General features: G+C 44.1%; 1 protein-coding gene across 1 annotated transcript in view; it reads right to left on the bottom strand.

The window, feature by feature from the left end:
- The window catches only part of LOC138287579 (sodium- and chloride-dependent GABA transporter 2-like), a 641,212-nt gene that overhangs the window by 311,671 nt on the left and 302,576 nt on the right, over window positions 1-26,965 (bottom strand). The window contains 1 exon segment of the mRNA XM_069228137.1: window positions 13,568-13,649. Coding sequence (XP_069084238.1) covers window positions 13,568-13,649 — 82 coding nt within the window.

Below are 26,965 nucleotides of genomic sequence, written 5' to 3'. Positions count from 1 at the left end.
CTTCCTTCACAGAATGTGAAGTACATCTATTACTCCACAACATACCCCTAAGCTCACCTTTCCAGTCCAAACCACCTTTAACAGCCAACTGCAAACACTCACCACACACTGTGTTAAATCTCTCGACCAATCCATTTTCACAAAGATAATAGAGAGCTGTGTTCTGATTCCGTGTGTCAAGTAACTCAAAAAACCTTTCAATTTTTAACAAAGTAAATTGAGGACCATTATCCATAACAACCTCTTCAGGAAGGCCCTCTCTCGCAAAGATGTGTTTACAAAAATTAATTACATCATTTGACTTGACATCATCCACAAACCAAACTTCTGGCCATTTTGAGAAATAGTCCATCATCACTATAGCAAACTTGCTTCTTAACCCCAGAAAATTAAATGGACCACAAATGTCCATACCAACCTTTCATCCTAACATCCTCCGGACACTTAAGTGGCATTAAAGGTGACTCTTTAACCACCCAAGACTTATCACTATTCCAACAACATTCGTAATTTCCCACAAATCTGTCAATATCCTTGTCCATTCCTGGCCACCAAAAATCCACTGTGTGTAAATTCCTGTAACCTATACAGCCATTTAGCTATTTGCGGTGTTGCCTTCGCTCCTCCCTTTGTTGAAAACACATCCACTGAAGGTCTCTGATCTGTTCTCAATTCAAATTGCACACCCCATAGGTATGTTAAAAAATGCTGCACTCCCCACCAACAAGCCAAAGCCTCCTTTTCAACGACTGAGTAATTTTCTTCAGCTCCTCTCAAAGTCGTGGAAGCAAATGCTATTAGTCTCTCCTTTCCTTGATGCACTTCTATCAGTACAGCACCAACAAGGTAGGCACTACCATCAGTATGTAAAATAGTTGTATATTCTAAATTAAATGGTTTCAAAATGGGAGCTTTGGAAATCCTGTTTTACTCAGATAAATATTGGCTATTTTTCTAACCTAATACGAAGTAATTTAGTTGTTTTTTTCACTGTGTCACTGTGTGTGTGTGCGTGTGTGTGTGTGTATACAAATTCTTTGCACATTGCCTCTGAGATAAGCCTGACTTCTTGAGCCAAGCTACCGAGGGGATGAGCAGGGGTTATCTTAGCTGTCTGACCTCCTTACCCTGACTAGAGTGAGGGTCCCTTCTTGGACAAGGTGCAAACCACTGCCAATTAGAGAGCCCATTTCCAACAGTAGCCAAAACATAAACATGTATGCATGGACACTGAATAAACAAGATAATTTCAAGTGGTAGTGCTGCTCCTGACACTTTAAGTAGTCTTGCTTGATCTCTGCTATACTTATTTCAGCTAATGCTTTTCAGAAACACAAAGCAATACTGAGATAAATCTCCACTTCAAAAATAAGAACACAGTTAAGCCATTCTTCATACAGGAGGAAGGAATTTATAATAGTCATGTTCCATTTTTAGGTCAAGCATAGCAGTGCACAAGCTCTCCTTTACCGATGTGTTGGTATCTATGTAGGCTTTTAACCACGCCTACCTCCTGCCCATCAATTTCATTTGTTTGTGGGCTTGCCTTTCAAAAATCCCTTGATGACATTGGTAAATGCTTTACGTTTGTCCCGCCTCGAGCGGTTTTGTTACCGCGTTGCAGACCGACTCTTTCACATGGAAAAATGCATGTTTGTCGATATGTTTGACTGTGAGCGAACTTCTTTTTCCCTTTGTGTGTCTCCTTCGCTCTCACACTCGTTTTTTGGGCAATGCTAATAAAGATGAGCAAGCGGTTTACTGCATGAGAATTGTTCACAAGAGACACTACAAATCTGTGCATGTGCCACCGGGTAAGCCAGGTAGTATGTGTAGTTTCTTGGTAAAGAAAACATTTTACATATGAGGTGATCCCACAAATTTCCTTTTGCCCATTATTTACAACAGCTTGTGAATGGGATTTCCTGCAAAGTCAGGTTGCGCTAGAATAGTAAATCTTGGTTTGCTTCGATGTCTAACGGTATTTGAGCTAGTCCAACATCGATTCTCCCCATTTACAAATATTCACGGCAGGTTGGTGCTAAGCAATGTAAAGCCATTTTAACTTTTGCACAAAAAAATGCATGCAATAGCTGATCCAGCCTGCAGTGCATGCCACGTTGTGTTGTGAAGCACCTCTTTGCGGCATGTGAGCGCAGGCATGGAAGGCTAGTAAAACCAGGCATATTGCTGCAAATGGCCATTCCATACAACACGATTTTCAATGCTCAGTGCATCTGCAGTACCTGTTAGCAAATTAAGACCCTCATTATGACATTGTGGTAAGTACAGCTTACCGCCATACTGACTGCCACCAACATACCGCTGCTGCAGCGGATCACCGCCATCCATATTGTGACACACACATAGCAATCCGTCACTATACAGCCCCACACACAAGTCCACGAGCCCAAAGGTCGGTGATAAACTGGCAGTAGCAAAACCCACACCGTTGCGCCAACAGAACTATGCCTACCACATTATGACCCACGAATCACCACGGCGGACATTCAATGGTGGTAACCATTGGCGCTACATACCGCCGCCCTCAAAATACACACACACATACAAAACAACACCACATTGGACAATTCAAACTACACACACCTGACACCCATTCACATACCACACCCACACCACTATAAAACACACACACACATTACCCACAACCCTTTACGACTACAAACAAGTGCCATAAGAGAGATAGCAAGACCACAGACAAGACCACAGCCACACACCAACATCACCTATACACCATCCACGCACCTTACATCACACACCCAAACACATCACCCTACACACCCACACCACTCACATTACACCCATGGCACCACAACGACACCCCAGGTTCTCAGAGGAGGAGCTAAGGGTCATGGTGGAGAAAATCATCCAGGTAGAGCCACAGGTATTCGGATCACAGGTGTAGCAGACATCCATTGCAAGGAAGATGGAGCTATGGCGGAGAATTGTGGACAGGGTCAACGGCGTGGGACAGCACCCCAGAACAAGGGATGACATCAGGAAGAGGTGGAACGACATACGGGGGAAGGTGCGTTCCACAGCAGCAACACACCGACCAGCTGTACAGAGGACTGGCGGTGGACCCACACCTCCTCCCCCACGACTAACAACATGGGAGGAGAAAGTCTTGGCAATCATGCATCCTGAGGGCCTGGCTGGTGTGGGAGGAGGACTGGACTGCGGTATGTCAAAGCTCTATTACTATAACTCCCCTACCTGCATGCCATCACATATCCCTACCCTTACCCTTACTCCCATCACTCCACCACCTCCCACACATCCCAATACCAAGCCCTGCATGCAACACCAATGCATGGACACCCATCACAGACCTGCATTGACACCTATCACCACTGCATGCACACTAGAAGAAAACAGATAGCTCACCAAATAACTCACACAAGGCAATGCTGCCAGGGCAAAAACAACCTTGGAGGGCAACACACCCATGCACAAGTTATCTTACGCAGAAACAATAACACTGCATTTACATCCCCACAGGTCCCCCACCCGACGTCACTGGAGAGGAGGTGCCAGCAACATCCAGTGCCCCCTCCAGAAGAGGCCGACAGTGATGACATCAACTCTAGACGCCTGGATCTGGATGACCAACCTGGCCCATCAGGGATCTTTGGACAGTCGGTTACCCAAGCACAGTCCCATACCACCAAAGAACCTCCAGAAAACACCAGCACAGTACCCACCCAGAGGGCCCATACCTCTGTCCCTAGGACACGTCAATCAGCAGTGTGTTCACCACTACAGGGACCCCAGGCCACCCTACAAACACAGGACAGTCAGTGACCTGCGGTCAGTGGCAGTGGGCACACCGTTCAGTGGACAGAGGCACAGGACAACAGGGAAGCTGGGAGGACTGCTGTGCAACAGGGGGAGGACAGGGTCAGGGAACCCACTCCAGGAGGCACTCACCAAGATCCTGGGAGCATACCACCATTCCCAGGAGACGATGGGCCAGATACTGGACAAAATGCAGGAGAACCAGCGGCTGTAGGAGGGACAGTACCTGAGGATCAGGGAGGACTTGAAGGACAGAAACACCACCCTCGTCACCATTGCAGGGGTGCTGGCAGACATGGCCAACACTATGAGGGAGGCAGTGGCACACCACCGGGCCCCTACCACTAGCCAAACTGATGAACAGCCCTCCACCTCTGCTGCCGCTAGTGGACATGAGGCCCCACCACAGGACCAACAGGCCACCAGCACCCCTGCCTCTACAGAAGGAGAACCACCCAGCAAATGGTCCCTGCGATCCAGGCAGAAGCCAGAGACTATTGCCAAGATCCCAGCCAGGAATTGAGACTCTACTGAAAGTCACCCTTGTGTCCCACCCTATCACCCTCTCCACCTTGAACTGTCATTGCTTTCCTTCCTATGCCCCCTTGGACAATGCACCTGTGATCCACATAGACTGGACTCTCTCCTGGACTTTCCTCCACCATCAACACAGCCCATTGCACATCCCCCTCTACTTACTAGCACTTAAATAAACACCCTTAGAAAAAAAACTACAAGTGTGGAGTATGTCAAATGATTTAACTATGTATTTGTTTAACAAGGTATAAACACTGCAATACAACTTTACAGTAATGTGTACATAGGATTGACCTGTAGTTGGCTGCAGTCAACATACCAGGAGCGAAAGTGGGGCACAAATATCTGCAAAATTGGATGCCAAACGGTACAGTGAGTGGGCATAGAGGTGGAAAAATAATTCTGCCAGTGACAATGTCAAAGACAAAACTGTCATATAAAAAGTGAAGTTACACTGTCTTACCTGTGTGTCATTGGAAGTATTGACAAATTATTGCACTTCTGTTGTCCTCATCCTCATCCTCTGCCTCCTCATCTTCACTGTCCACAGGGTCCACAGCTGCCACGCGCCCATCTCCAGCCTCATCCTCCTGCAGAAAAGGCACCTGGCGACGTAAGGCAAGGTTGTGCAACATACAGCATGCACAATGATCTGGCAGACCTTCTTGGGTGAGTAGCACATGGAACCACCTGTGAGATGGAGGCAACGAAACCTAGCCTTCAGGAGGCTGAATGTCCTGTCTATAATTCTTCTTGTTCGCCCATGTGCCTCATTGTAACGTTCCTCTGCCCTTGTCCTGGGATTCCGCACAGGGTTCAGTAGCCATGAGAGGTTGGGGTAACCAGAGTCACCTGCAAATATTGAGGGACAACTGTTAGCCACACTCTAACCCTTAGGGCCCACACCATACCCATACCCCAACATCCAGTGGCTGGGAACCAGGGCTCACCTCTTAGCCACACCCAGTGCCTCTGGAGTTGAGCCACTACATATGAGATGCTGCTATTCCTCAGGATAAAGGCATCATGCACAGACCCAGGATACTGTGAATTGACATGGGAGATGTACTGGTCCACCAGGCACGCTATCTGCACATTCATTGAGTGAAAGCTCTTTTGATTTCAGAACACCTGTTCATTTCTCTGGGGTGGACAAATGCAATATGTGTACCATTAATTGCCCCAATAATGTTGGGGATATGTCCCATTTCATAGAAATCAGCCTTCACTGTGGCCAAATCCTCCACCTGGGGGAAAATGATTTATCTGAGCATGTGTTTGATCAGGGCAGACAACACTCTGGTCAGCACTATTGAGAACATTGGCTGTGACATTCCTGCTGCCAAGCCTACTGTCACTTGGAAGTGCCAGTTGCCAGGAAATGGAGCACTGATAGCACTTGCACAAGAGGGGAGATCCCAGTGGGGTGACGGATAGCAGATATCAGGTCAGGCTCCAAATGGGCTCACCGCTCTGTGATTGTGGCCCTGTCCGGTCTAAAGGTGAGGATAATGTGCCTGTCCTCCATTGTTGCCAAGTCCATCAGGGGTCTGTACATGGGGGGATGTCTCCATCTCCTATTCATCTGCAGCAGTTGCAATCTATGGGGCAAAATGATGAGCAGCTGGTCACTATCTCATATTTCCAAACACTACACTTCATTGCATGTTGTGATTGTAACAGTATATTGTTGGATAGGTCCAAATGGTGCTTATGTTTACTGTGACGCAGTTAGGTGCCACGACCTGTCCCCCCCGAAATGGTGTCCACCTGTCCTGTATGAAGGGACATGTGGAAATGAGGTAATTCCGCTGACGTTGTGCACCGTTGTGGGAGGTGGTCGAGAACCGCAGTGCAACTCCTCATTGGTTATCATTGGGCCCTATGGGTTACAGTAGCCAATGGAGATGTACTCCGACGGTGAAGGTACCCATCACCGTGGATGTGACCGTCATTTTCTATCTGTTCAATCACTTGCTACCTGACCTTCAACAGGAGAGGACCTACACTGCATGTGCTGCTGTAACCTGTGTCTGGAATCGACAATGGCTCGTGTCACTGGGGAAAGGGCCCCTACCTTCACCGTGGCGGAGTTGAAGAGACTGGTGGATGGGGTCCTACCCCAGTACCAAATGCTGTATGGCCTCCAGACCAACAGGTGAGTGCACTGTGAGGCAAACACAAGCACCACACATCATCCCACAGGCACTCACACAAACACCATACAGAATCAGACACATCAACATCCACTGCCTCCACTGTGTCCCCCTCATCCTCCTCGTCCACCTCCCTCCCAGTTGCATCTCCACTCACACCTGCATGCAGTATCTCCCCATCCACTCCCACCATCAGCATGACGCCTATCACTACACACCCCTCACTGGCAGTCACCACCCTACATCAATGCACGCGTCCCCTGTGTCCCCTCCCATTGTGTCAGTGCCCCCTCCTCCCAAATTACACAAACGCAAGCACTCAGACACCCAACAGCCATCCACCTCACAACAGCATCCAGCCCATGCACCTGCACCCAAACACAGCAGAGTGACACCTCCCACATCCACTTCCTCCACTCCCAAACCTTCACCCTCTTCCTGCCCCAATGACCCTAAGAAGCTTTTCCTCTCCACGTTGACCTCTTCCCTACCACTCCCCCCGTCCTTTACGTCGGGCCATGGTGGTCAGAACCGAGACGAGCCCCTCAGCTACCCAGTCCACGGCCACAGTAGTGTTGACAGCTACTCCAGGTGGGAGAGGATATCGGGCATCAGACAGCCACACTGAAAGGGTGCCTGCACCAGGTGCTGAAAGGAAGAATAAGGAGGTACCACCAGCTGTGTCAAGGAAGGGGAAGGAGGCACCCCCAGCTGCTGCAAGGAAGGGCAAGGAGGCACCCCAGCTGCTTCAAGGAAGGGCAAGGAGGCACCCCCAGCTGCTACAGGGAAGGGCAAGGAGGCACCCCCAGCTGCTACAGGGAAGGGCAGGGAGCAATCCCCGGCTGCTGGCAGGAAGGGCAAGGGCCTGCACCAGCAGGCAGGAAGGACAGGAGGCCTGGTGCTGGGACTCATTTGGAGCCCCCACCACAAACCATGGTGGTTCAGCTGTCCGAGGCTTCTGGGGAAGGTCTGGAGCCTCCCCCCACCACTTCTAGCACCGCCACTAGCACCCCCACCAGCGTCACTGCCAGCAGCAGCAGCTGCAGTGGGCAGCCGTCTGAGGTTGCAGGGGAAGGGCTGGAGCCTCCCCCCACCACTGCCAGCACTGCCATCAGCACCACTGCCAGCAGTAGCAGCCCTATTGGGCAGCCATCCGAGGCTGTAGGGGAAGGGCTGGAGCCTCCCCACACCACTGCCAGCACCACAACCAGCACCACTGCCACCACTGAGCAACCGTTACTGCTGGTGGACAGTGTAGTCCTGCATCCATGGGCTGTTGTGTGGCCTGGCCCCTGCAAATCCTGTAGGTATGACACCCAGGTGAGAGACTGTAACCTTGCACTCCCCAAGATCTGCATCACAGGGCACAAGGCCCTCTCCAGAACCAGTGGAAGAAGCCATCCACTCACCCCAGCCTTTACAATATGAAGCTCACTGGGCACAATGTCCCCTCCAGAACCAGTGGAGGAAGCCATCCACTTAAGAGACTGTGGCCATGCACTCCCCAGGAACAAGCAGTGGGCAAACCACCCACTAGAGAGACTGTGGCCTTGCACTCCCCAGGACGCAGCAGTGGGCAAACCACCCAATAGAGAGACTGTGTCCTTGCACTCCCCAGGACCAAGCAGTGGGCAAACCACCCACTTGAGAGACTGTGGGCTTGCACTTCCCAAACAAAGCAGTGGGCAAACCACCCACTAGAGAGACTGTGTCCTTGCACTCCCCAGGACTAAGCAGTGGGCAAACCACCCACTTGAGAGACTGTGTCCTTGCACTCCCCAGGACCAAGCAGTGGGCAAACCACCCACTTGAGAGACTGTGGCCTTGCACACCCCAGGACAGCGCACAGGGCATGTTGCCCACTCCAGGACCAGTTGTGTTGTACCATCTTCCGGCTTAGGTGCCCCCCCATTCCCTGTCCCCCTAAGGTGCCTGTGTATTTTCGACCTTATGCCTCTGCAGTGTTCTCTCCGTGTTGTTGCAGGAGTGAGGTGGGGCTTTGGCCTATGTGTTGTGGCCCTGTAGCCCACAAACATTGAGGACTGGGCAGTGTCCATACATTTGTAAATATGTAAATACGTTTGGATTTTGATGCACTTATTCATAGTATTTTATCATAGTACACTCTCTTTCTTCAAATCATTTTGTCCTTGCATTTTTCCTGAGGGGTACGGGGTAGATATGTTGTTATTGCTTCTGGTTGTGTGTATGGTGTTGGGGGTGGGGGTGTGTGTGTTGCATGTGTGTGTCACTATCTTTTTCCTTCCCCCTCCCTTGTGTGCTAGGCAGAAGTACTCACCATGGTCGTCTTCGCCTGCGTTGGTGTTCATTATGTAGCAGAAGGTAGAGGAGCATGTTGGCGGTATTACCGCAGCTTTATCACCGATTGCCAGGGTTGTCATGAGGGCCTAAATCTAGTACATAGCAATAATCAATAAAAACATATGAAACTATTATGTTATTTAAATAGCCCCTGACAGACAGTTCATTGTTTTTCTGATGCTAGTTAGATGCATTACTTCAGCTCTGCATAAATCCTCATTATACACTGACTACCCCACTCTTCTCATATCATTACAAATTAATCAAGGCATATGCCACCTTCGCAACATGATAATCCTCTGGCTTGCAACTGGGCAAATATTTTAGATAAGTCTGCATGCAAGTTGGTATCTCATCATTATTAAAATATTCTTAGTATCCTAGGACATTGAAGGCAGGAGTGGAGGGGCCAGGTGGAAAAGAAATACAGAGCAAAGTATGAACAAGGGAAACTCTTAAAGCTTGTATTCAGTGGCAGACTGGGACAAGAAGTCAAAATGCCCCCATTAGTGAATCACATGGGTAAAACCTGGCCCACATTTGCGATCACCCTCTAAAATTGTACCTTCTCAGATAAGTGCCCAGAGTCCCATTCACAGTGGGAGGCTGGGAGGAGCAGGGCGGGCAGCGCAGGAGGCTGCCACAGTAGCACAGAGAGGAGTCCAGGCATTATAGGTGAGTGTTGCTGGAGCTTTCCATTGGCGGTCCTGGTGAATGTTCAATGCTGTATCGTGAAGAGGCAGCTGCTGGAGCTTCGCATTGAATAGAGTAGCTGGCGGTGAGGTCTTGGCACAAATGGGGCTGTTCACTTTTGGGAAGAACCTAAAAACTTCAATACAACTCTTTAAAGTCACACCAAGAGTCCAGGGCCTGAGGGGCACCACTTGGGGGTGAGGAGCTCACTTCGGCTGGGTCCTGGTGCTGGTACAGGATGTTGGGGGAGCCTTTTATGTCCCTGAGGCTCAGATCAGGGGTCCATTAGACTAGCCCTTCGAGTGACTCTAGTAGTCTTGGGTTTAAGATGAAGTTCCGGGTCAGCTCTCCACTTCCACACACAGGATTAGATGGGCAGCAGTTCAGCAAAGCAACAGGGTAACAGTCCTTTCAGCAGCATACAAGCCCTTCTTCCTAGCAGCAGTGTACTGAAGATTTAGTGTATAAGGTCCCCAATTTTATACCCTGGAGCCCTCCTTCTGCAAGGTGGGAGAAGCTGGTAGACAGCAGCTTTGAAGTGCATGGAACTTTCTGACTCCCTGGCTCTATGCTGGTTGCAGTGACCATGTGGTGGAGATTGGTGCATTGTGTGAAGGCAGAGCATTCCCTATTCAGCTGCTGGTGTGCTCACCCCCCTCCCCAATTCTGCCAGCAGATGGCCCATTAAGGCACACCCAAGCCCTATATTGGGACGCTGTGTGAGAAAACAGGGCTGATTGCAGATGCCCCCTATCGTTTTGCCCCATTTTTCTCTTTTTGTTGGTGTTTTCCTGACTGATGATGCCCTGGGTACTGCTAACCAGTCCCAGGGCCTGTGCTCTGTGTAAAATGAGTATGCATATTAGACTAATTATAATTGGCTATGTCAACCTACCTATAAGTCGCTAGTATATGGTAGGACATGTCCGTTTAGGGGCCCCAGCATAGGGGGTGCACCCATAGGTGCCCTGCTGAGGTGCCCAGTGTCATTTAAAAGGTAGGCCTGCCTTGTTGGCTGCTTTTAAACTAAAGTTATATGAACATTTGACTTTGGAATTCAAATTACTTCCAAAGTCTCAAACTACCTTATTTTTACATGTCACCCCAAAGGTGTGCTCTATGTGCCCCTAGGGTGGGATGCCTTGTAACTATAAGCAGGGACCTTATACAAATTGTTTTATAAGCCCTGGTGAGTTAAAATAGCCAACTTTGTTTTTCCCTCACTGTAGTAAATGGCCTCCATAGGCTAAAATGGAGAGACTTTCTTTTAATTAACAAAGTCCCCATAAGTGTCAAATACCTTGAGTTTGGCATCAAATTACTTGTTATAATAAATCCCCAAATTTACAATTGATGGAGTTAATCTAACTAGTTCAGGTAAAGAGTTTTAAAACTCTACCTGAAAGTTCCCAACTTGAGCTCTGTAGTGCCCTTCTCTGATTGGCCAGCCTCTGGAAGCCTGACTAGGCTGCCTTGATGAGGTGTGAAGTGCCCTGGGCCGAACACAAAGGATGTGCCTGGGGGAGGAGATGCGCCTCAGCAGATGGGGAAGTAGGAAGGGGGGATGGGCGGTCAAACTAGTCTTCAAAGGCAGGAAAGGACATTTGGAGCAGCACGGCACCTCCCTCACATCCTGCAACCCCAGACAATTAGGTGCCCTCTTGATTAGATTAGGAGATGGGGCAGGAGAGAGGTGTGTTTAGGATTTCTAGCCACACCCGTAGGGGGGTTCAGTCAGATCTAAGCTCCAGAAATCACTTTCATCTATGTTAGATTTTTGAGGAATGTTGCTCTCTGGGATTGATTTTTGCCACACTTCCCAGGAAGTGGTCATCAAAGGGGGAAGGAGGCTGCCTGTGATTGGATACCCAGGACCCCGCTGTTTTTCACCGAGGAGCAAGGATAAATATGGCAGAGCTGCACCCACACCTCAGATCCCTACAAGGAAGAACATCAGAAAAGGACGGACTGCCCTGATGGACCCCTGACCTGCACCTGGATACTACACTCTGAAGGACTGCACCAGCTGCACACTTGGGCTTCACCACAAGAAGGATTTTGCCTGGTTTCAACTGGTTCAAGGAGGGACTCCCTGTTTGCTACAGGTGAAAAATTGCTAACCAGAGTCCCCTGTTTCAGATCCTGAAGAAACTGACCACTGTCCAGTGGCTGTTTTGGATTTTGAGCCAGGTGCATTCTGAGACTTGTAGTTCACACCCTCGAGGAGCAACTCAGAGCTTCTGGAACATTAGGGTGAGCTGTGGACTCCTAAAGGACCTTAAAAGACGTTCTAGAAGAAGATCCAGAACTTTGGAGAAGATTGGAGAACTTTTTGGAAAAAGCTCTATAGAGGGACTGACCCACCGCGGTGATCCTAGCCCGCTTGCCTCAAACGCAACCCGACCTGACTTGCAGGTTCATCCCACTGAAGAAAATCTCCGAAAAAGTGACTAAGTCTGAACATAGAAAGTTGAATGGGACCTCCAGCGCAGTGTATCCGAAGAGGGCTCCAGGGACGTTGGCTCAAGATTCAGGTTTGGCCCGGTCGAAGGATTTTCATTTCAAATAGTCATCTAAGTCCGAACGTAGAAATCTTCACTGAGGTCTCCTGCGACACGTATCCAAGGAAGGGCTCCAGGGAGGTCAGATCGGACTGGCAACTTTGACCCGCTGAAGAAAATCTTCAAGAAAACAACTAAATCCAAAGGTAAGCTTTTGACCGAGGCCTCCCACTTGCTGTAGCTAAGAAGGGCTCCATCGTGGTCGGCTTTAAACTTTTACTTTGCCTTGGTTGAGGTGCGACCAGGTGACCAGTTTGGCGCTGTTTGTTTCTAAGCGCTAGAAAACATTACTTCTTTAAAAATTGTTGGATTATTATTTTGTTTTGTGTTTTAGTTATTTACTGTTTTGTGTTTTTTAAAATGCTTTACACACTTGTCTCCTAAGTTAACCCTTGTCGCTTGTTGCCAAGCTACCAAGGGTTGAGCTGGGTTTAATTTATTGAGACCTAATTGAACCTAAGTGGAGGTTGGTGGCCTTTTGCTAAGTGTAGGTACTTACCCGCCCTTACCAATAATCCACTTTCCAACATACTGCTGGGAGGAATTCATATAGTCTGTCAGTTACACCCAGTTATTTTGACCCAAGACAGGCTACAGGCATAAAATGTCTAAGGGCAGAAAAATGCCAACTTTACCATTAAATAGGGCCTCTCACCACAATTTCAAAGAAACCAAACATGACATAGCCACCTACTCTCAATTGGAAATTAAGGCTTATTAATGTTTTCCTATGGGAGTGGTATGTCTCATAGTAGTGAAAACAAATTTAAGAATTCTTCCCTACCAGCACATATAAAACCCATAAGTACATGTCAAACCATGGAGGACCGGTCCATCTTTGGGGCTTTTTCCAAAAAGTTCTCCAATTGTCTTTTAATTACAGAGCACCCTGCCCTATGGGCTACCTAGGGCCTATCTTAGGGGTGACATATGTAATAAAAGGTCGAACACTAAGATTTCCAAACTGAGCAGCAGGTGCAGTAGGTGCAGTAGCACTGATACCAATGGTTATGAGTGGTACTTTGGACCTTAATTGTGTGTGTCCTCTACTACCTAGCAAGGACAGCATTTTAATATTTGGCTCTATTTTTCAAAATAAATACAAACCCTCCAAATTCCTCAGAAACACATGTGTTTCAACTCCGGAAATACATTCAGCTTTGGAAGGCACAGATGGTAGAAGTAGGCAGTCCTTGTGTTGAAGTGGGTGGTGTCAGTGGTAAAGGTGGGGAGTGTCCTCTAGTGAAAAAATCTGGACACCTCCATTTTTTTTAGACATTAAGCACCGATTAGCTGTATGTTATCTCCTGGGGTGCTGCAATATTGTCACACAGTAAACTGAATAACGCCAAATACCTATGCACCAATTAGTTTTTACTGAATGTTTAATATTTAAAGGAATAAAATACCTTGAGTAGTTCAAGCAACAAATAAATGCCACCATAACGGTACAGAACAGACATATGAAAGCACACTTACTCCCAAAATTCAATGACTGGAGATGTGGTCTTTACTGTTGTATTGAAGGAAGAAAAGTTTCTCTGGAACTCCATACAGTTATCTGTTGGACAGATGTGAAATACAATTAGTGAAAGCCAAGTGTATATATCTGTAAAAAACATCCTTAGTAAATCGTAGACCAGCAGGTTAATTGAAAAACTAACTGATCTGAACCAACAACAAACCTATTCCATAGACCATATGTTGTAGGTGTACTGAGGAACTTAGCATATATAGATAATGTTTGCTTTAGTACCTTTCCTTTTTTGTAGGACAATTTAAAACAAAATGTACACACTGTGCCAAGTTGACCAAAACCACTATACCACACTTATTAGGGCCTTACTAAATGTCTAGGTCTGGGTTAGAAACATCAGAAGGTGCAATGGTAGTTTCATGTAATGAAAAAAATTCATAAATGTAAAATACACATATGTGTACATGAATAAAGGGCTTTTCAATTTGCCCGCTCCTTCTGTTTGCCTTTTCAGTTGTCATTCTGCCCACCACAACATACCGCATGCGGCAATGGGGAGCCACCTTCAACTATTGGCTCTCTTAAATGCAAGCATTTTGCTTGATCACATGTGCACATCATCCTAAAAAGAAGAGTATTTTCCATTTGTTATCCTTTTATTAAAGTACACAGGTGCATATGTATGTTAAGGCTACGGTTTAAGACTATGGGCCTCATTACAAGTTTGGCGGTCTATGTACTGCCAAACTCACAATGGCGGTTCGACCACTGCACTCCTGGTGACTTGACTGCCAGATTATGATCCTAGAGGTCGGACCACCAGGAGACCGGGAGACCACTACCACCGCCAGGATCAGGGATGCCAAAGGGTTGCCGGCGGTCGAAGTCGTGGTCAGCCATGGCGGTGCCAAGTTCGGCCCCCGTGCTGATCACAAATTAACTTCCTGTCTGCCTTTTCATAGAGGGGTCTCCATGGAATGTAATTTGCAAATATATCAAAGCTGCTAATATCCATGTTAAAAATATCTGTTAATCATTTGCAAAAATATTGTTGTTAGTAATATAATTTATAAATTAATTTTGTGTTTCAGTATATTTTAATTATATATGTTATAAAATGTATAAATATTGTTAGTTTTTTAATATAGTTTGTACATTTAATTTAATTGTTTGTTGCAATTTTGAGTGTCATAGAGGGTTGTTGGTTTTGTAGGAGTGTAGGGTGGCAAGAAATTTAATTATAATTAATAATGAATTATGTTTAATTATTAATGATTTAATTGATAACTAATTATGTAAATTCTTTAAGTAATTTTTTTTCAGGTACGTTTTAGGTGAGCGTTGTGGGTTTTGTAAGGATACACTCTGGGAACTAATTTAAATATAATTAATTAGTAATTAATTTCAAATTATTATTCATGATTTACTTGATAAATAATGATGCAAATTATTTATTTAATTGATTTTTTTCAGTTAAGTTTTAGGTGAGGGTTGTAGATTTTGTAAGAATATAGGGCGGGAAGTAATTTAATTACCATTAAGTAATTAATTTTTAATTGTTGATTATTTAATTGAAAATTAATTATGCACATTATTTAATGTATTTTTTAGGTTATGTTTTAGGTGCAGGCTGTGCGGTTTATAGAGGCTACAGGGTGGGAAGTAAATTAAGTATAATTAATTAATATATCATTTATATTATTATTAATTATTTAATTGATAATTATGTAAATTGTCTAAATGTTATATTTTTTAGATAATATGTTAGGTTTGTGCTGTTGTGTTTTTAGGGTAACAGGTTGAAAGTTAAATAATACAAAATGTATTGATAATTAATTACTACTTCATTATTTATTTTGTAATTGATATTTATGTCAAGTTATATTTTGGGTGTGTTTTGTTTAATTTGTACAGAAATGGAGGAAAGTTATTGAAGTAATTATACATTAACAAAAGTTTCACATTTTTTTTAAATGTAAATTTATCTATTTCATAGGTTAATTGTGTGATACTTCATTTTTGATACATTTTAATTGTAGGTTGTTATGTTTGTGAGAATAAAGTGTGGTACTTTAATTATACTAGTAATATTTGTGTTAATTGGTAATTATTAAACTTTGTAATAGTTAAGTTATTTTTTAAATGTTTGTTAAAATCAAGAGATTTAGGGGCTGATTACGAGTTCACAGGTGTCGGGACCACCGTCCTGTGTTTGGAGGTCCGGCTGCTGCCTCCTCCACATTCCGACTACTTGATTACGATCTGTGTGTTTGGACCACCACAAGACTGCCACCACAGCTGGCATTTGAGCTACTGCGGCGGCAGCAGTAGAGGCAGCAGCGGTCAATTGGGGTGGTGTCAGCATTGGTACCGCTGTGTGTATTACGGTTTCTGCCGACCTTTTCATGGCCCAGACACCACCATGAAAAGGTCGTCAGAAAGGCAGGTAAAGGGCCAAAAAAAAGGCCCCAGGGTGAATAAGCCTATGAGGAATGTGGCCAGGGCCCAAGCTCTTCCCCCTATGCTTCCAGTGTCAGTGCGGACACTATTTCCATGCCTGAAATAGTGGTTTCGACTTGCTGGAGGTGCAGCAGTGTAGCCGGCATTGGCTTCAAGCTCTCTCCTAGAGCCGAAGCATGCCGCTACCTTGACTGCTCCGCCAACACACAGGGAGCCCTACTGGAATGTTGCAATGCGGCTGTCAGGATATCGCTGGCTTGGAGCGATTTCCCCACTGTGGTGGCGGCAGACTGGCAGTCGGACTGCCAAAGTCTTAATCAGGCTCTTAATATTTATAATTAGAATTTGATAGAGTTGTTGAAATATGTTGTTTGATTGAAGTAAAGTAATCTCTTTGTACTCTACCAGTGAATAGGGTGAAAATAGTACATTTTACCTCTTGAGTCTAATGCTTTCCATACTGTTGCACACACTGGTGTCAAATAGCACATTTAACTCTTCTGAGTCCCATGCTTTTCCTACAGTTGCACACACTGGAGTGGGAATAGTAAATTTTACCCCTCCTAATTTCAACGTTTTTCCTACTGTTGCACTTACCACAGTGGAAATTGTCAAATTAACCTCTCCCGAGTCCAACAGTTTCCCGAGTGTTTAATACACTGGAGTGGGAAAAGTATATTTTACCCCTCCTGAGTCCATCAGTTTCCTTACTGTTGCACTTACTGGAGTGGGAATATTAAACGTAACCTTTCCTGAGTCCAACGTTTTCCCTACTGTTGCACTTACTGGAACAGGAATAGTAAATTTTGCCTCCCCTTAGTCCAACACTTTCCCTACTGTTGCACACACTGGAGTGGGAATAACCCATTTTATCACTCTGGTGTCCAACGCTTATCCTACTGTTCCACAGACAAGAGTGGAAATAGTAAATTTTACGCTTCATGAGCTCAGCTTTTCCCCTACTGTTGCACCGAATGGAGTGGGAAAGTAAATCTTACTTCTTCAGAGTACAATGCTTTACCTACTGCTGCATACACTACAGTGGGAATAGTAAATGTTATATTTCTGGTGCTCGACAATTTCTCTACTGTTCTCACTAACTGCGGTGGGAATCGTAAATTTTACCCTGCCTGAGTCCAATGCTTTCCCTACTGTTGTCTAGATTGGAGTGGGAGTAATATATTAATTATTGCCATAGTTTAATCATTTAGTTAATATTGTTTAAATAAATATTACAATTAGGTGTTTGTGAATTTAATTTTATATTATTTATATGTATAAATGTATGTAGTTTCTAACATATTTTTAGTTGAATGTATTTTTATATATGTTTACTTTTTATGTATAATTAACTTGGGAATATTTTAAATTTATTTGCAGTTTATTTGTTATAGTTTTTTCATGTTTATGTAAATGTATATATATATATATATTTGTTATATTATTACATTTAAAATATAGAAAATTATCATATAAATTAAACTTAATGTTATATTAGTTTTACATGATATGTATATATAAACATTTACTTATACATGTATTTGTTTGTGTGTTTGTTTAAATAAGAATATAGCTATATATTTTAGATATCACTTAAATATATTTAATTTACATTATATTAATGTTATATGTTAAACTATTTAAGATTTAGTATTTCACCTACATATATATCAAGAAACTATTTTTGGGATATTAGTGTTAAAAGATTTTTTCAATATTTTTGTACTTACCTTTACATGTATGGGAAAACAATATTTTTGTGATCAATATTTTTGACACAATATTTCTGTATCATGATATTTGTGGTTTCGATATTGTGTCATAGAACACAGTGGCATGTTTCTACTTTTGATTTGTTTGGCATATACTTGCAATGAAAACAATTTTAGCCATTGCATAAAGTTTGCCAAGACCGGGCCTATCTGCCAATACAAGTTATGCCATGGAAATCTCTTTTCTTTACTTAACTCCCAGGAAGGGATTTTCAAAACATAGGGGAATTCTTATGTTTATCATTCTGTAGAATCTTGCAAAGTTTTGACTGAACTGCTCATATTCCATTTTGATTTAGTATATACAATCCTATTGTAGCATTACACATCCTATAGTTTCCTGTTCTGTGTACACATCCATAGGATAGATGAATGGCATAGCATGCTGCATGGAGTCAGCCATGTCTAGGAACTCAGGTGAAAAAGGCGCTTACACAGAGCAGAAGACACTCATAATGGCTAGTGTTGTCTCTAATGCCAGTGAGTGACCAAGTTTGCCCATTGCCAAAATACAGTGTTCAACATGGCCTTCTCAGCAGGGTAATTCCTAAACTTTTTGCCTTTGCCCTCCTGTATTTGTAACCAATGTACCCTCTAATTTTTTTCCACTGTGTGCGGCAGTGTGCGGTCTCTGTGCGCTGCAGCCAAGGATACGTGTGCCAAGAAATTGACCATTTACATGCGCGCAGCGCATAACTAGCCAAGATATTTGGCATTAGCCTCTCCATACCACTAAAGCAAAAAAGGGATATCATTGCTCCATGCAATAGGGCATCAAGGCAGTTTTGTGACCTGGTTGCACACCCCAAGGACATGACCTGTTAAGTGCCACCTACACCCCAGTTAGAGAAAACAGAAATCAGGAGGTTGAACCATTATGAAACTTTAATGAATACTCTGAGTGCTGCAGAGGACCCCGCACATCAAATACAGCCAGTTGTACAATTGGTTAACATTTACAGTTTGATGAACACACTGCTGATGAATGCCATGATGCCCCTGCCAAGATACAGGCTGAGAAATGTTCCTACCCCACCCACACACGGACTGTAGGAGAAGCCGCATCAGAGTTTAGACAAGTCAGGTGCCAACGTTAGATGTGTGACATGTTTCTTTTTCTCGCCGGTCCTTGCCATTTTTCCAGTGCTGATAAACTCGGTCTAAATCAACTTTCCCATTTGAGAGGTAAGCCTTTGTCCTCATCAGCATATCTAGGTGACTCTCCTCTAGTCTGTTTCTTAATTTGGACTTGATTGAGTTCATGAGGCTGAATCCTCGTTCGCAGTCTGCACTTGAAGCCTGGAAAGTTGCATAGATATCAACAAGCTGAGATACAACACTATACTGTGCAGCATTCCGCAGAGTGAAATTCACCATGTCTTGAAAGGTCCTAAACAATCGGTTTTTTATATGCGCTGCCACCACATATTTATAATATCTGTACTGCCGAACAACATCACCAGGGGTGTCACAATCACCCAGGACCAAGACCTTCTTATACTTCTCAACAAGTCTTTGTACATTCTCCGTCCCAAAATCAAACTGTGATTGTGTTGTTACTGTATGGAAATCAAAGCTTGTCCATTCCTTCAATTCATCTTCTGGGAACCTTCTTTCCATGTGCTCACAAAGAAGTTTAATGAAAGATAACATCGGCTCACTATCATACTCTCGGTCCTCTCTGCACAAAGCCATCAAGATCTCTTACTGTGTCGCTCCAAAAGACAGTGTCGCCCAAGTATTGTTCCTTTATTTAGGTAATTTTTGCTCTTTCATACTGTACAGTTTCAACGGTGGTCAAAGAGCTTTTTTGAAACAACTTGCACAAAGATGCAAGTTCACCCAGAATGTCATTTAGTGCTGCAAAGGAAATATGGTAGTTTGAATCCAATAGTTTTTTGTAGCAATATTTAGCAATTGGGTCATTCTCCTCAACTCTTTCATGATCAAAGTATTTGAGAGCAACCTCATAATTACGAAAGAGTGCACCAACAGCAAAATGCCTTGAAAGCCACCGCACCTCATTGAGTGGCCGAAAGGAGACCGCTTCACATTCAGTGACCAAAGCAATTTCATCCAGCTTGGACTTTCTTAAAGGTGAGCGGGAGAACACAGTGTAGACAGTCCTCAGTAATGTTTCCATTTCCCTGATCATCGGCACTTTTTTCCAGGCATCATCAACTCCCAAATCTTCTCTGTGAGCAACACAGTGCTGCTCACCTAGATGAGGAATGGATTGTTTGAGGTGGGTAGCAACACCATTGTTCTTTCCCAGCATCACTGATGCACCATCTGATGTAAACATGACCATTTTCATAAGGTCCAGCTTATTGGCAGTGTAGAACTCTTTTACAGCTGTAGTGATAGCCTCCGCATTGCATGCACTCAGAGTTACAATTCCCCCAAACACTGTTTTGTGCTCTGTTGATGTTACAGATCGGAACTTGAAGTAGAGGATGAGCATTTTTGTAACTGAAATATCTGTGCTCTCATCAATTATCAAAGTGTGATACCGACCACTGCAAAGTTCTGCCATGAAGTCAGAGCGTATTACGCTGTTGATGGTCTCCAAAAACTCAAAGGCATAGTTCTTGCTCCTCCAGCTGTCTGGTATCTTCACATGCAATGCGACGTGGTCATGGATGTCTTGAACAGATAACATTGATGTGTTCATTTTGACTGCTAGCAACACATTGTTGATGATAATCTTTATCTCTTCAGGCAGGGATCTTTGCCGTTCAACTACTTCTAGTCTGTTTGCTCTGTCACTGGCGGTTTCCTTTAGCATGGTGCGCACACCAAAACCCAGCCTGGCAGCAGCACTTTTATTTCTCAGTGTCACCAAAGCAGATTCATGAACTCTGCTACATAAATGGCGTTTCAAGTAGTCCAGCTTCCAGCCATCACTCCATTTCTTCCCAGTAGGAAAGTCCCCTGCGATCTTTGCTTCTGCATATACTTTGCAAATCAGGCCCACTTCTGGATTGTATAGAAATAGCTCTCCCAGTTGAACGCAAACCTTGCTCCTGGACTTCTGTGTCTCAGTCTCCACAATTTCTTTCAGCCATTCTTCTTTGAACACAAGACAGCATTTCTTCCTTTGTGGTGAAGCACTGCTTTCTGATAAAGTCACAGCTTTGCGCTTGAACAGTTTGGTGGCAATCAGTCTGAGCCTACTGTGCCGCAAATCATGCAAAAAAAAAAGGACATTAATTAAAGTGAGGAACATTATTTAAAGTTGTTTTTTATGCTATTGAATGCAATCTACCAGACAAGACTGAGCTATCTCTTGGAAAATTTAGCAAGCAATTACCTGGGCCTTTCTGTTTGATCTCACACCTGCCTGTAGATGTAACACTGTCTAAGATGTCTGCAATAGAAGAAAAAACATGGTTACAGCACATGCTTGTGTTCAAGATGTACGGCAAGGAAAAACTACTAAATATTTACCTGGTCTTTCTGCTTGTAGTCACGTCTGCCTTTTCTAACCAATGTTAGAACTGTCTAAGAAGCCTACAAAAGAACAAAAAAAAGGGTTTAAGCATGTTTTCATTGTATAATGTACTAGGTGCATCACAAGTGAAATCTACCAAATAATGACCAGTACTGTCTGAGATGCCTGCAGCAAAAGAAAAGATGGTTAACAGTTGGTTACATCATGTTGTCATATTATAATGTGCCAGGTGAGCCAGATGGGGTACCTACCAAATAATTACCTGGTCCTTATGCTTCTACACATGTCGTCCATTCAAATCTTTAACTTGCTCGGTCCGACAAACCTGTAATAGAAGCAAAGGTGTGAATCATGAACGGGATTTATGTAGAGACCCTTAATCCCACCTGGAACGTCTACAGATTTACCTGGTCTTCCTTGGTACTCACGCCTGCCTGTTCAAATGCAAATGGTGACTGGCTGTAATTGGAAAGAAGATATTTAGCTTAGGCTATAGGAGTTACAAAAACATTATGCATGACAGTTCCAGAGCAATTGAGTAGTTACCTGGGCTTTCAGTTTAGATGAACTCTGGTTCCATATTATCGTCTGTTTGGAAACCTACATCATGCGTTAGCCCTTCGATGATGCGGCCTTTACAGGCCTCAAGTTATCTGCTCAGCCACTCGCTATGACTAATCGGATTTATAAGGGTGAGCCATTTTTAGGCATACTGGCTCGTTTTGGCAAGCGGACAAAAAAAAGTGTTCTGTCCATTCAGACGGTGAATGAGCAATGAAGGTGCCTTTACGTCTTGTTGTTGTCTTGTCACATTTGCTGTGCATGATGCAGGGAGCGACGTTGCAAGAACGTTGCAACGTGCGTGCTTGCCAAAGGGGCCTGCGCGATGGGGGAAGGAAAGGTGCGCGCGCGCCTTACAGGGAACATTGCCCGCGGCCTTTAAACGCTGTTTTCATTGACTGCAATCCAGATTCAAATATGAGCATTTTCTGCAATAGGAGAGCACGACTATCGCTCTAAAAGGCTTATTTCAGTTGAGAAAGTGATGATGCATATAAACAACTATGAAGTATGACAATGATGGAAAAGTCGATAACAGCACATTTTCTACTGTTCTGAAGCATTTCCTAGCTCATTAACCATTAATTTTCAACATAAATATCACTTGCTCGCTTGTATGCTAAAGTACGCCAAATGATGTTTAAAACACTCCCCGCGGCCTTTAAACGCTGTTTTCATTGACTTCAATCCAGATTCAAATATGAGCATTTTCTGCAATAGGAAAGCACGACTATCGCTCTAAAAGGCTTATTTGAGCTGAGAAAGTGATAATGCATATAAACTACTATGAAGTATGACAATGATGCGTGAGCGTGCTCGCTTGCCAAAGGGGCCTGCGCGATGGGGGAAGGAAAGGTGCGCGTGCGCGCCTTACAGGGAACATTGTTTGTAACCCATTTCTGTTGATCTTTAGGACTCTGCACACTTTACCATGCCTAACTAGTGGTCAAGTGTTTGTGTTCACTTCCTTAACAAGCATTTGCAATGCACTGGGTCTCGCGTTACAACGAGGTGGAGCTATTAGCGTTGTAAACGCCTAATCTGACTTTTCTTGCCACATTAAATTAAATTAAAAACAAAAAAAACGAGAGTGATAGCGCTGCGGAGTGCAGAGAAAAAGTAGTCCAGAAACCATACGGAAAACATAGAGCCTCGTAGGTTTCCTGTAGTTTACTGGTGCTCTGGAGGAGGGCCAAACACTGGAAAAGGTATGAGGTATGCATGCCTTTCCAAATGAAAACAAGCGGATCTTAAAAGGCAAGCCCACCAACCAATGTAAGTGACTGATGTAACATGGGCGTGATTAGAAGAGGGACGAAGCGCTTTGCGCTTGCCCCTAAAAATGAATGAGTATATATTATATTTATTGATGCTTTTCCGGTTATCAGGCTTTTCCTATTCGTGCTCATCAGAATGTGTGTCCCCAATTTTAAAGATACTTTGCACCTGAGGCAACTCAGTATTTCACTTTCTTCTATTTCTCTGAGGGCTGAAAACTGTATACTAACCTCTTTTGAATTCTGCCTTTGCAAAGTTTCTTTGAAATTAACTTTAAACCGGTGTGAACAGAAATGGAAGGCCTTTCAGTCTCTGACGGTGACAGAAGGGTGATTAATTGCGTGTGCAGGATTTGTACACTACTGAAGGCCACATGGTAGTTCGAAAATTCTCCATCTTGTGGAGGAAAAGTGTAAATACGGAGTAGAGTCTTCGGTTGGGTTCCCTCTGCCACAAGAATATGTTTGTATTATTATTTAAATTCAGTGAGCGGATTATACTCTGTATTAACATTTTCTTATATAAATGTGCACATTTACAAGTCCCTCCAAACTCTAAACGAGATCTTAAGTCTCGTCTAGTTTGCCATGAGTTGGTGTTTAGCCTGTCCAGGCTTGTGGCTGGGAGAGCACATACACATCTGTCCTTCTGCAGTCTTGTTGCAAATGCCTTGTGATGTATTCTGTGTGCGTTCAAAGTGTTGAGATTTCACGATAAATCGTTATTTTGTTCAGTATCTGTTGTTTAGGAGTACTCGTTGCTGGTTCTGTCCCGACCGGTGGATCTGTACAAGTTGAAGGAATGTCAAAACATTGTTTTATCCTCAGTCTGTGTAAAAAAAAGGGCTGATCCCGGTGTAGTGTAATTGTTCACTAGGGCAACCGTCACAGTGGTGTCGTGCTCTGTGCAGTATCCAGAAATGTCGCAGTTTTGGATCGTGTCTGCACAGTACCTTGTGTACATGTATTACAAATGTGAAACTACTAAACTGTAGTCTACCGCGTTTGTATAGTGTGTTAAAGTTAGTTCTTCGCTTGTTTATGTGAAGCATTCAGAACCACATTAATTACAAATTTTTCTTGTGGCATATGTTTTGTTTGTTGTGTAGAGACATGCCTGTTCGCTTTTGAGCTAGAACAGTGCCTGTGCATAGTGCTGAAATATCGCGGTTCGTGTGATGTGTTCTGCGCGCTGTCTGTGCGTATTATGGAAAGTGACTGTCGGTTCTGCGCAGTGTATAGAAGTTGTGAAGAGATTTGCTGACAAATGATGCTCCATTCTGTACGTGGATACAAATCACATGGAATTCCGCAACAAGTCACTCCGATCTGTTTGCAGCATGGTTCTCATCAACTCGCCCAAAATCCTAGCGCCATGAGACCACTTGTACAGTGACAGCGTCCTTTACAAAACAAGCGGTTGCAATGCAATAGGTCTCATATTTGCAAGAGTCAGAGCCATTGGCGTTGTAAATGCATAGCTGGACTTTTCTTGCCACATAAATTGGTAAACCATGCCTCATAATTCGTTCTTTTCCTGCCACATAATTGGACCAAGAGACAGGAAGTGATGGTCTGTGAAAGAAAGGCATAAAGTAGAATCACTAATGGGCAGGCTTGGTGTTTGCAACGGGCATCCAGAAGTTTCCCTTTCCATTTCCTTTTCAGTACTGTTTTTTTGTTCTGTGTTTCCAATTATGTGGGCCGTGAGCTGGCCTATCCGTTGTCTTATGTGTTTCCACGTTGTCTAATGCTTGGAAAAAGCTTCTTGTTTACTTTTGGTGCACCTAGGAGTTACTACGGAAGAAATTTGGCATGTGGCTATCTCTTAGGAGAAAGTAAGCAAAGGGAAATATTAAAGTGGCCAAAATAGAGGGAGCCCTGTCCTTAAACAGAGCTAGTTGGCGTGAGTGCCATCTTCCGGTTTTGTACCACTGACGTTTAACAGGGCAGAGGCGTAAAACACGCTACCAGACAAATTAAAACGAACAACTTAAAAACACAAGCATTTACAACTCTTAACCCGACTTTTCACCTATCGGGCAAAAGTGCATTTATGTACATAACCCGAAAAAGTGAAATCAACTATGTAAAGCGTTCGACTTCTGTCAAGCGAGATCGCGCTCGTAAATTTGAGAAAAAGAAGTCCACGAGCCCGATGGAAAACAGCGAGCCTCGCATGTTTTCTGTACTTGGTCGCTGCGCTTGAGGAGAGCTAGCCACCGGAAAAGGCATGACATATGCGTGCCTTCGACTAATGAAAGCAAGCAGATTTTATTAGGCAAGCCCACGAACCAATAAAAAACACTGACGTGAAGTTGACAGGGCTCCGAGCCCTTTTCTAAATACAAAAGAGTCTCACTGCATACGCATGCGCGAGCGCATGCAACGCAGGCTCGACCCTAAAAATGGCGAAATTAACATACACCACATTGGCACATTTAATTTACTTCTAAGTCCCCAGTAAAGTGGTACTACATGTACCCAGGTCCTGTAAATTGTATCCATTTAAGTTGCCCTTTAAACATGTCTCAGGACTACCATCATAACCTGTGTGTGCATTTGAAACTTCCATTTCGACCTGGCAAAAGAAAACCCTTTGCCAGTCCTAAACCTTCCATTTTAATGCATAGTACTCTAGGGTATGCCCTAAACAGCCCATAGGGTGAGGTGCAGTGCATTTGAGAGGTTGGACATTCACTTTAACTTTTGCATATCATCGTAGAGAAAAACTCTTAAATTCGTTTTTCACTGCTGCAAGGCCTGCCTCTCCCGTAGGATAAAGTTGAGTTACTTTATCACATTTAGGAAGTGATAACTTTTGATTCGAAGCAGCTAGGCATTTTGAGTTTGGTCTCTAAAGAATTATAATTTAAAACCCTATTTATTAATGAATTTGAAATTTAAGTCATAATTTTAAACATGCCAATTTTGGGAAGTTGCAAAAACAACAAAGTAATGGATGGAATGCTTGAATTGATCTCAGCCACTTGCAAACACTCAGGCCGCATCCCAGTCCATCCTTTTATGCCCACCATGCCACCTCAGTATAGACCCAGCGATATGCAAAGCAGTTTTGGCCCTGTTTCATTTGGAGCAGTCCAGCCAGAACTGCCAGTCCAGATCCTCTCTGAACCAGGATACAAGCAATTTAGGATCAGCTCCATCCCTAATAAGAGCTCATTAGTTAGGTATAGCTTGATTCCAGTGGTACAGTGAGCATGGGACTCACATCAGAGCATATAGGTCAAAGTTAGGGCATCAATTGCAACAACAAAGTGATGGATGGAACGCTTGAAATAATCAATAATCAATAATCGATTGCTAAGGCTGCATGCCGATCCATTGTTTATCGCTCACCATGCCACCTCAGTTTGGACATAGCCATACGCAAATCCTACCATGCCACCTCAGTTTGGACCCAGCCATATGCAAATCAGTCTTAAGCCTGCTTCCTTGGAAACAGTCCAGCCAGAACAGTCAAGCCAGGTCTTCTCTGATGCAGAATACAAGCCCCGGACTGGTTTATCCCTGATATGTGCTCACCAGCCAGGTATAGTCTTATTCCATTAGCACATTGAGCACAGGACCCACATCTGGGCATAAATGTCACATTTTGGGCATCAACTACAAGAACCACTAAGTACTGGAATACTTGAATCAATCTCAGCCACTGGCAGTCATTCGGGCTGCATCCAAATCCATCCTTTTTTGCCGACCATGTCACTTCAGTAAGGACCCAGCCATATGCAAATTACTCTTGACCCTGCTCCACTAGGAACAGTCCAGCCAGAACTGTTAAGCTAGGTTCTCTCTAAACCGGAATACAAAACAACCTGGGACCAATTTCACCCTGATAAGGGCTCATCAGCCAAA

Source organism: Pleurodeles waltl, chromosome 4_1, assembly GCF_031143425.1.
Source record: "Pleurodeles waltl isolate 20211129_DDA chromosome 4_1, aPleWal1.hap1.20221129, whole genome shotgun sequence".
Classification (NCBI taxonomy): domain Eukaryota; kingdom Metazoa; phylum Chordata; class Amphibia; order Caudata; family Salamandridae; genus Pleurodeles; species Pleurodeles waltl.
Note: the sequence above shows the minus strand (reverse complement) of the source record. Positions and strands in the feature narration are given on the sequence as shown.